Raw genomic sequence first — 11,527 nt, 5'->3', positions numbered from 1 at the left:
AACGCGCCAAAAGTTTGGAGTCAGTTTATTGGTGTTTTGAAGGTGTTCAAGTGCAAGGAGACATTTACAGTGTTGTGCTATCGGTGCGGCTGTGGCTAAACTCAACGTGTCATTGGTAGGAGAGTGCGTCTTTAACTCCTGCCATTAAAATCAGTGATAAACTTTTGTGCCGGTCCGCTGAGAGGTTATGCTGGACTCAGTGGTAACTTTGGCGCTGCCAACCTCACCATAGTGACACTCCGACCCAACCGCAGTGACATCTAGTGATTTCGCGGTTCCGAAGTTGGACAACCTGGAGCAGTGACTCTCCGGTACTGCCAACCCCGCAACAGTGACACTGAGTGCATCGCTAGTGATTTCAGTGTTCCGAAGTTGACCGTCATGACGACGAGAACAGGAAAGAGCGCCAAGGTGGGAGATATGAACCGTGGAGAGCTGGAAACCCTGATTGCGGAGGCAGTAGCGGCGGCAATACTCCCGCTGTCTTCCCGAATAGACAAACTGTGTAGTGAGGTGGAAAAATTAAAAGAGGAACTAACTGAAAAGGATACCAAAATAAAATTATTGGAATCTAGTGTACATAATAAGTGTGATGAACTAGAACAGTATGGAAGGAGAAACAACATAAGAATCTTCGGAGTTCCTGAGGCAAACAGTGAAAATACGGATGATTTGGTAATTGATGTGGCTCGCAAAATAAATGTGACCCTAGAAAAGTGGAATATAGACCGATCGCACCGAGTTGGTAAAGCGGGCGGAGACAGGCCGCGCCCGATTCTGGTGAAGTTCACGAGCTATGGTGCTCGCAGAGCGGTCTTCCAGGCCAAAAAGCAACTGAAATCGACAAGAATCACAATCCGGGAGGACCTCACGCAAGCGAGGCTCTCACTTATGAGGAAGACTATGGATAGCTACTCCGAGAAAAATGTGTGGTCAAGTGACGGTGCCATCATGGTGAAGGTCGGGGCAGTAGTGCGGCCCCTTCGTGTGAGGACTGAAGAAGACCTTGCAAGTCTACTGGTGAGACACCCTCCCGTTGGGGTATAAGCCGTTACTCGAACATACTGTAACCGAGGGGGCGCCAACTCCGAAATTTCGTGCACTGTGAATACACTCTAATAGTGAATATCACTGAATAATCACTTAATATTGCCTGAATACTGTAGGTATTAATTCCCTCGTGAACCGTGAATACTAGAAGTCACTGCCCCCTCGACTGTAACGTAACACATTTGCCTTTCACTTTATGTCATATACCATTTAAGCACAGTGTTATGTAAGCATTATTCGTCTGATGACCGATGTCACATGTGAATGACTTTACATAGTACAAACTGTTAATTTTATTAGTCTATAATGTTATACTTGTACCTTAATTTTATATTTTCTTCCATTTTATTTTAGTTGTTTTGTTTTATACCTAGGCTGTCTTGTCCTTTTGTTTCTTAACCACTATTTGTCTAACACTCCGGCAGAAGTGGGGCTAATAATTTAGACACAATATGTTAGCTCAACCATTGGTATTACGAAACATTATTTACGGGTCCTAATTTTTATATGGTTATGTTTCCTATAGACGGTAATCGACCCGTCGAAATGTTGTTCCTTTACTCTCGACTTAGATAGCTATATTACAAATGTATACTTTGTGCCATGCATTTGCCCTAGTTGTAAACACCAAAGCGAATGAGTGCTCAATCGACACTTATTCTTTAATTCTTTAAGTATTATTCTTTGCCTGAAATTTCTAGCCTGTTTGTTTTTATTGTTCCTGTTAATCGCATAGTTCATGTTAGTTGTATGTTATCTTTTACTCATTTACTTAAATTTACTTATCTTTTTGCATTGTTTATCGTTATTTTATATTTTGTTTCACCCATGTACTGATAGTTTCTTTAGAATGTCTTGCTCGTTTTGTTAACTCCTTAAATACTCATAACTTACGTCTGACTGACTTCAAGTTTTGCTCTTGCTTTACGCCATATGAGAGAACGAGACCTATCTCTTCTTAAAGATTACGTACAGAATATTGCGAATGAGAATGGAACTAACCTAAAAATAGTGCATATTAATGCTCAATCCTTAAATGACACAGCTCACAACTCAGAATTTTTACTGACTTTTGCAAATTGCGGTATTGATGTAATATGTGTCTCTGAAACCTGGCTAAAGAAAGGCGACCAAGTGCATCTTCCTGGTTATAATTTATTTAATGTGATAAGAAATAGAAAGAGAGGAGGAGGTGTCTATTTTTGTAAGGGAAACATATCCTACCAAAGTTCTTGACTGTTCATGTGGAGAGAGGGACATGCCTGAATATCTTATCGTTGACATTACTGTTGGAAGTGAGAGGCTTATGTTTGCAGGAATCTACAGGCCACCAAAGGTAGGACACCTTGATTTGTTTCAGGAGCATATGTATAAGAATATGGTTAATTATAAATATGTATTTGTGGCGGGAGATTTAAATGCTAGATTTGGCAGTGGTACCGACGATACAGCAGTGATCACTGACATGCTCAACCTTTGTAACTTAACTTGTGTACCGTTTCAATCTACGTTTCACACCGAAACCTGTGACTCTAACCTTGATATTATTGCCAGTAACTGCCATGAAAGGCTTATGTCGTTTGGGCAGGGGACAGCCGCTGGGTTTTCGGCACATGACCTGATTTATTCTGTATTCGACTTGAGCGTATCCGCATTTAAAAAACATACTATATCCTACAGAGATTTCAACAGGGTCGACCAGGAGAAACTGCTCATTGATGTTGAAAACGTTCATTGGCTTGACTTTTTTAATGAAAACGATGTTGATCGGAAACTGCATATTTTAAACTCAATAATCGTTGAACTAATGGATAAACATGCGCCCCTCACCACTAAAACTGTAAAACAATTTAATGCCCCATGGATGACACGCGAAATTAAAATCCTTCTCTCTGAAAGGGACAAGCTGCGGGACAAGTTCCTGCGTACGAAGTCAACCATAGATCTCAGTAATTTTCGCACGGCCAGAAATAGAGTAAAGCAAGTCATCCGTAACTCAAAGATAAAATACTATCATGCAACCTTCGCGAAGTGCAGTGATTCCAAATCCATGTGGTCAGCTGTTAAGTCACTCCGCATTGGAAAAACATCCTCTCAGAAAAGTGAACCTATAATTCCAGTCAATGACTTGAACTCCCACTACGCATCAGTGTCAAGTGTTAAAAATCCAGACCTTATTGATACTGTCATAAGCCACTATTCTAGTCTACCCCCGAAGTTTTCCGACAAAAATGAGCAGTTCTTCTTTCGGTACGCTATGCCTAATGATATTTTTAAGGCCGTCCACAGTATAAAATCAAAGGCCACAGGTGTTGACAACCTGTCCATATCTTTCTTAAAACTGTGCCTTCCTGCTTTAATGCCTGTGATTGAACATTTATTTAACTTTTGCCTCCAAAATAGCGTTTTCCCCTCAGCATGGAAGATGGCAAACATCATTCCTATCCCAAAGACAAAGAGCCCTAAAGAATGTAAAGACTATAGACCCGTCAGCTTGCTTTGCGTCCTTGGCAAGGCCCTAGAGAAAATAGTCCACGCCCAAGTAAGCGAGTTTTTGCAAGAAAATAATATGTTTTCTCAGTATCAATCTGGCTTCAGAAAAGGGCACAGCACAGTTACTGCCCTAGTTAAAGTAGCTGATGATATACGGAGATCTATTGACAAACGCTTTATGTCGTTACTCGTCCTACTCGACCTCAGCAAAGCCTTCGATTGTGTCCATCACGAGTTACTTCTCGTTAAACTAAAATACTTAGGTTTCTCTAATTCTACGGCGGCTTGGTTTGGTTCCTACCTCACAAATCGCTACCAAAGAGTCTTTGTATCGGAGGTACTGTTCTCCGACTGGATTGCAGTCACTACAGGGGTTCCCCAGGGCAGTGTACTAGGGCCGCTACTGTTCTTAATCTACCTATTTGACCTTCCCTCGGTACTACGCTCTTGCACATATCATATGTATGCTGACGACAATCAACGTTGCACATATCATATGTACGCTGATGACATTCAACTATATACCCCCTTTGCCCTGTCTAATTACGAGGCTGCTCTTGGGTGCATTACTAATAATATATTACGAGTCATTCAGTTTTGTGCGAATCATAACTTAATTCTAAATGTTGGCAAAACTCAGGCAATAGTGCTAGGAACGCAGAGATATCTAACCCTATTAAATGCAAACCCAGTGGCTCCTTTGGTAATAAACGACTGTATCATCCCGTATTGTCAATCTGTTAACAACTTGGGCGTACTGTTCGACCCTGCAATGAACTGGACAGAACACTGCATGTCCGTAGTCAAAAAAGTGTTTTGTACTCTAGCACAGCTCCGGCGCAATTTCTCGTTTATACCACAAAATATACGGAAAACACTTATCACATCACTTGTTATGCCTCACTTTGACTATGCATCTGTCCTGTTCACAGACATGCCACAGTACAATAACCTAAGACTGCAGAGAGCACAAAATGCTTGTATTCGTTTTATAACGGGAGCTTCCAGATATGAGCACATAACGCCACATTACGAAGAACTTGGTATTAAGAAAATTGATGAAAGGAGAAGGATTGACGTAGCGGTGTTAATGCTTAAAATCATGAAGTACCAATCTCCTGCCTATCTGTTTGAACCATATAAATTTGTCAGTGCTGTCAGACCAAACACAAGGTCCAGTAGGTCACGCCTCCAAATAAAAACGCCTAGAACAGAAGCATTTGAACAGTCTTTCTTTATCTGTTCTTCAAAGTTATGGAACGAACTTGAGTTGTACAATAAAATAAAATTCTCACCGCACACCATCCGTAGACTATTGAACGTATGAACTATTTTGGTTGCATTGTCGTGTTTTTTTTTGTTTTGTATTGTATTCTGTACGCAATCTGTAGTTGTTAATTTAGTATTAAGCGTTAATTGTATGTAATTATAACTGTACAGCCTGCTAGAGAGCGGGTTCTCATGTAGTGGGGCTCCATAGCCCTTTTTGAGGATCCTCAATAAACTCTAAACTCTAAACTCTAAACTCTCTCTCTCTCTCTCTCCCTCTTCCCATACCACCACCATATGGAACAGCTAGGTAGGTGCTGTAGGGGCCCGATCCGGTCCTGATCACAGCAGAGGCACCAATAAAACACGCCTTCTCTTTACAGGCCGAAAAGGGCGGGTAAGAGAGAAATGTTTTTAAACTTCCATCAACACCCTTTGCATGGCGAGCGGGCCACACATGGCTCACGACTGCTGCTGTGTCGAGCGCGCTGTCGTAGCGGGGGCGGAGCGGGGCGGAGCGGGGCGGGGCGGGCGCACGGCTCGCAGAATTAAACATGGCACATCACCCGGCCGCGGCTGACTGCTGGGGCGACCCGAGGGGACCGCTGCTGCAGCGCGTGTGTTTGGAATGGAACACGAGGACATGATACTCGCTGCATGCAAGTTCAGCTGCCAGGCGCCGGGCCCCGGGTCCCCTGTCACACACGCTGTGAACCATCCCGCGCGCCCGCCGTGCTCTGCCACGCCCCGCCTCACGTACAAACTCGCGCGACCAGGCCAGCCGCCCCCGCTGCAACGACGTCCACACAGCTGGTGAGACGGAACCCAGTCACACCCCAGGCAAGCCCCGGCAAGTAAGCAAGAGTGGACAGAGCGAACCATTCCTCGAACACGCGACAAGACTTTTTACTGTAGGAGTAATTCGACTTTCATGAGATCCATTACTATTAAAACAGCAACACGCGTCCTTATTGTGGGTTATATCTGAATGTAAAGCTCGATTCTTTGACCACGGCCCCCCATCTCCAGAGCCTCCGCAGCGGCCCCATCCGCCGGCTCCTCCTAATTGCCACTACCGGTAGTGGAAGTGGGTTCGAGGGGAGCAGCCCGCAGCAGCAGCAGCAGCTCCTGCTCTGCTTCGGGGAGAGAAGGGCGGAGGGAGGAGAAGACGGTTGAGCCGTTGGAATGGAGTGTGCGAGGCGAAGGCCGACTTTCCCAAACTGCGTTACACCCACTCCCTCCTCCTCCTCCTCCGGTACCGGTAGCGGACCATCTCCCCCCACCATACACACCGCGTCGCCTTCACCCACCCCTGCGCACAGACACAAAGAAGCAGGACACCCCCTTCCCTTTCCCCCCCCCTCTCTCTCTCTCTCTCCATGCGTTTTATCACGTAGGGCATGACATTGTAATTATTGTTATCAAAAAGGGGGGTCGCTTTGCCGGGTCCGCCCCTATTGTCGTCCCGCGCGCCTGGCGGCGTGCCCCACTTGCAGTGCTACGCCGCCGCGTGCGACTTGCGACGACTGACATCAGCAGCAGGACCCGGCCGAGTGCTCATTGGGTCGCGCACGCCACGTCAGTTGTACACGACATCTCTCATCGCTAACATGCCGCTCCCTGCCTTCCCTTTCCCTTCCCTTGGCTGAGCGCCGCACACCTCCTTCCCTTTCCTTTACCCTTTTTGCTGAAATTCTTTTTCTTTTTTCCCTTTTTTTCCCAACGGAATTTATTTTACCGCTGCACCATTTGCTGCTACTGCCATACACGGCGGCGGCCTGCAATAAAATAATCCCCTGGCGATATCGCCGGTGCTGTTTATCCATCCGAAGCTCTTTTAAGAGCACAAACTGCCACTAACAAGGGCCCCCCCGCCCCCCGTCCCTCTGCCGCGCCGGTGGCGCGCTCGGCGGCGCTCTCTGTGCCCGCAATGAGCGCCAATCGCTCGTTACTGCCATTGTTATGGCGGGCCGAGCCAGGCCGTGCCGTGCCGAGGCCGTGCCGTGGCCGTGCCGTGGCCGTGCCGGGGCAGTGCCGGGGGCCGAGGCCCGCTGGGATGGAGGCGAGGGGGCGCAGGGCCCCCCTCCTCCTACACAACCGCGCGCCGGCAGACATTACGACCCTATTCAGTTACCATCGGCGGCCGCGGGGCAGCATGTGTGCGTGTGCGCGATTGAGAGAGTGTGAGAGAGAGAGAGAGAGAGAGAGAGACAGAGAGAGAGAGAGAGAGAGAGAGAGAGAGAGAGAGAGACGAGCGAGTGTGTGCGACACACGATCGCTGACCCGATACCTATGGTATGGCATATCGTTCTCGTTCACAGCAGCGCAGGCGGACTCGGCTGTAGCTCGTACTGATCACGAGCGTAGAAACTGCGCACGACAACGGCGCACGGCACACGGGCTCCACAGGTGCTCCGCGCAAGACACCGAACAGATCGACGATCTCGCGACCAAATCGATGCTTTCCGTTTGAATCTACATTATTATTTTTATATTTCAATAATTCGCTCTTTGTTCCGTGGTCCTTCTACTACGACGTTACGGGGCAGATTTAACGACAGTCATGTCTCTGCTTGAAGGGCCCCGCCCGCCGTCGGCGGTACTTCCACTTCCCCTCGGCTCATCGGCAGAGACGGATCTCAAAGGGAGGACGCCTGGTCGCACCATCCAACGCCTTCGGGGGAAGACGCAGACCGACCTGGCCCCAAACGGGGCTCACAAAAACACAAAGAGAAGATAATTAGATGTCTGCAAGGCGCTGCTGCCCGAGACCCGCCCCTGCTGCTCAGCCCGGCTTAGTGGCAGCGAGGCAAAACGGTTATGGCTGGTCAAATTTTGTCAAAGGGTTTGGTCCGGGTGGGTCGACGATTTGGTGGTCGTAAAATATGAGGCAGATTCAACGGGGTGAAAATACCGAAATGTGCATTATCGATTTACTGAGATTCACCATGTACTAGGCCTTCAAACGGAGAAAACAACTGCAAACAGCCCTCGTGTATGACTGCAAAATGCATGTAAAATGGAATGATCAATACGTTTCCATTTCTTTCTTCCCCTAGCAAAGCCTCGCATCTCCATTCGAGCGGGAGTCGTGCGAATGGATCGGGGGAGCAGGGAGCCGCCGGGCCGTCTGCGAAAATAAAATTGTTTCCGCATTCCTCTAAACTACTCGGGAATGGCCACCAGGGGGCCGTGAAGGCAAGACGCGCCGCCGGGGCCGGGCGTGGCGGGGCGTGGCGCGGCGGGGCCAAGGAGCGAACCTTGTAAAGCCCTGGAATTATGCAGCAGTACACTACTAACACTACACCGCAGGAGCCATAGTCCCGCACACAGAACTCGACCCCGCGCGCCCCACCGCCGCGCCGACCTCCTCGGCAGATTCCTTAGCCACGCTGGCGGTGTTCCTACTCATTAAAATAATTAAAGAGCGCCGAGGTAAATCCCAGCCCTCCTCTCTTTTCTTTTCGACCCGCCCTCCTGCAGTGTGCTCCAGCTTCTCCAGGAGGCGCGCAGACGTGCTGCCCGCCCCCTGCTGTGCAGCAGCCGCGGCACGAGCGCCCGCCCTGGGACCTCGTCGCGAGGGTCGTGAACACGAGCGCGAGCCGCACAGGTCGTTGTTCATGGCGGCAGTAAAAGAGCGTGTTATCAGGCGTCGCGTGGATATTAATTGTTAAACAGGTGAAGGAGGGCGCACATGACGACGCTAATGTGACGATCAATATAAGGGTCGCTCTGGGACATAATTCAAGTATACACTGAAAACGCAAGTGTGTGCGAATGTCGCTCACTTGTAGGTGTGCGAATATCCATTTGCACACTTGGTTGGAGGGGTGAACGTGTGAATTTTTCCCAGCAGCGCGACCCTCTAGGAGGAGACGTCAGCCCGGGCGGTAGGCCAGCCCGCCGCACACGCCTGGACCACCGCGGCCTACCGGCCGGGCGCTCGTCTGTCCGTCACCGCGAAGAAAGCCAGCGGACGGAGAGGCGGACAGGACAGGAGGTTCGTGCCCAAAGCGCGCCACGCCGCCCCCCGCGTCCTGGGGTCGAGGGTATTAATTATGTCGACGACCTGAGGCAAGAATGCGGCGTGCTACCCTCATTATAGGCGTAGAAGGGCTCGGCGGGGGAGGAAGGGGGGGGGGCCGGCACGAGGTCTCCCCAGAGCACTGTCACGGCCCGGGAACACAAGTTGCAGCACACCGCCCACACTCCCTCCCGCCCCTGCTTCCTTGCCTCCTTCCTCTTCCTCTCTCTCTCTCTCTCTCTCTCTCTCTCTCACTCACTCACTCACTCACTCTCCCTCCTGGAACGGCGGCCAGGGTCTCAGGTTTCCAGAGCAACAGCAGCCGCCGGCTTGCTGCGCAGCCAGGATGTGACCCTCCTCTTCTCTTTCACGCGCCGCACCCCGTCCCGCCCCGCCTTCGCGCCCCTGGGCTCGCCACGCCCGCCCCCGCAGAGCAGCGCAGTGCGGGGGGCTACCGCCGGGGTTGTGAGGGGCTCCAACGTAAACAAGCGCAGTGTGCCGCCGCACTAGCAGCACTTTCTCGCCCCCCCCTCCCCCTCCTACTCCTCCTTCTATCCACTTCGCCTTCAACCCGTGCAGGTGCGGGCCGCCGACGCCATAAATTTGCCAATCGTCCGTCGTCGAGTCGCCGCCGCCGCGCAGCGCCAAGAGCGGACTCTGTGCGCGGCTAGGAATAGTTTGCCGCACACTATCGACTTTGACGCCCCGCCCGCCCCAACCCCAGCCCGCCCCGCCACACCACGCATCGTTACCCCATGAAATACGATCCCCAATTACATAGTCCTCGGCGCGCGCCCCGCCCGCCCCGCCTCGCTCACATGTCGGCCGGCCTCGGCCCGGGACCCGGCGGGGCGATCCCTCACGGGCCGACAGACGCCGGCCCGGGCCATGCGACTTCAACGCGGCGAAATACAAGACGGGTGGCGGAGGCGGACGGCTTCCTTGCTGCTTGTGCTGCTCCGCGGCCTGCTTGTGCTGCTCTATGGGCTGCTTGTACTGCTTCTCATGGTAAACTTGGATGAACTCGAACTGGACGAAATTCGGATGGAGTCAGAAACTTCAATGATAACTTCAATGATAACTTCACTGAACTTCAGTAGTGGTAAGCTTCGGTGCCTTTGATGTGTATATTTTTTGCTACTAAAGGTCTTAACATTTGAAAGGCCGTCACTCCCTTTTGGCGTTATAGAAGAGCAGAAAGAAAGAAACAACCACCAAACAAATTGTGCCATCGCTGTGTTGCAGGGTTTTGATATCTTTCAGCGCTCAGCCAAGGCGGAAGATAGTAGATTGTTGTTGCGCCCGACAACGGCTCAGCGCGGAGCAATAGGACGCTGCTGCTGTGAGCGATGCGGCCCGCCCCTGCTGGGAGATAGATGGCTAGATGGATAGACGGAGCAATCAGGTTTACATCCCGAAACGGAATTAAGACTCAGGTGATTGATAGCTCCCCAGACACTGCCGCCCGACCGGCTGCCACGGGGAGGGGGGGAGGGGGCGAGGCAATGCGAGAAAAAGAGGCAGGGAGGGAGAGAGGGGGAGGGGGGAGCAGAGAAGGGAACAGAAGGGGGAGGAGTGAGGAGGAGGGGGAGCTTTAAGACGAACCCCAGGGTGGGGAAGAGAGTGCGTGAAGGAAAGGAGTGGGGGAGGGGGTGGAATCAGGCAAGCAAACGATGTCCAGCAGGCACTCCATTAGACGGCGGGAGATTTACAGTGCGAGGCGAGGCGCTCCCCTGTGTACCCAGCGCCAGCGGGAGAGGAAACAGGAGGCGCTGGTGAGACAGAGGGGCGGGGGGCGCAGCGCGAGTGTGACTACACATCTGATCAGCGGCGAACGTGATAAAAACAGAAAATCGAGACTTTTGCCTCGACGCGCACACGGGGGCACCCGCGGGAAGGTGCTCGATTCCCCGCGCGTAAGCCGGGTTGACTCTGCCACTGGTCGGTCCGGCCGGAGGAGTGAGAGAGGAAAAAGGGAGAAGGGGAGGGGGGACTGCTTGAGGAACGCCGAGTAAACATTTACACAGCGCGGTGGTCACTAGCCTGCGCCAGAGCCCGGCCAGAGTAATACTCGGACAAACAGCTCGCGGGGAAGCGTTTCATGTTCGCTATGCTGCCGCACACTACACTTCCCCCGCGCGCGCTACAGAACACACCTTGTATCCGCGCCTCGAATGTGGAGGGAAAAAGAGAGTAAGAAGAGCGCGCCAAGTTTTAAAATCTTGGAATAAAAAAGATCTGCGTGTGGGATGTTGGGTAGCCGTAAGGCGTAGCACGCTGGGTGCAACCGCGGCATTCCTACAGTAAACTCACGGATCCAGAAAACCGCAGTTGTGTAAGGCGTGTCGTGACCCCCCGGGAGTAGCACGGCCAGCTGGGAGCTGGGACGAGGCGGCGCGCGAGAATAAGCTCGAAAAATAAGGGGAAAAAGCGGTCGCAGAAAAAAATTGTGCGGGGTGGTTCCACCACCATTCCCTCGTGCAGCGAAAGTGCCGCAGCCGATTCATTATTAAGCGACTGAATTTCATTACAGTCGCTATAGCCGCGAGTAACCCGGGACCGAGATGGTGGTGGGGCGGGGTGAGGGGTGGGGCGCGTTGGGTTGGGGTGGTGGTGGTTGTGGGTCCAGGAGCCCCGCTTGGGACGGCAGCAGCAGCACCTCCTCGTCAGCGGGGGTATTTATGACGTGTG

General features: G+C 51.4%; 2 protein-coding genes across 3 annotated transcripts in view; one reads left to right on the top strand and one right to left on the bottom strand.

Moving 5' to 3' along the window:
• Positions 1–11,527, bottom strand: part of LOC113206997 (heterogeneous nuclear ribonucleoprotein C-like) — a 63,206-nt gene that overhangs the window by 33,857 nt on the left and 17,822 nt on the right. The gene's annotated exons all lie outside the window — the stretch shown is intronic.
• LOC127751197 (uncharacterized) lies at positions 301–2,019 on the top strand. Its single transcript, XM_052274324.1, has one exon. It carries the CDS (start codon positions 382–384, stop codon positions 1,045–1,047), a length of 666 nt encoding a protein of 221 aa, XP_052130284.1. The 5' UTR covers positions 301–381; the 3' UTR covers positions 1,048–2,019.

The sequence above is a fragment of the Frankliniella occidentalis genome, unplaced genomic scaffold (genome assembly GCF_000697945.3).
Source record: "Frankliniella occidentalis isolate FOCC.00 unplaced genomic scaffold, Focc_3.1 Scaffold375, whole genome shotgun sequence".
In the NCBI taxonomy this organism is placed as follows: domain Eukaryota; kingdom Metazoa; phylum Arthropoda; class Insecta; order Thysanoptera; family Thripidae; genus Frankliniella; species Frankliniella occidentalis.
Note: the sequence above shows the minus strand (reverse complement) of the source record. Positions and strands in the feature narration are given on the sequence as shown.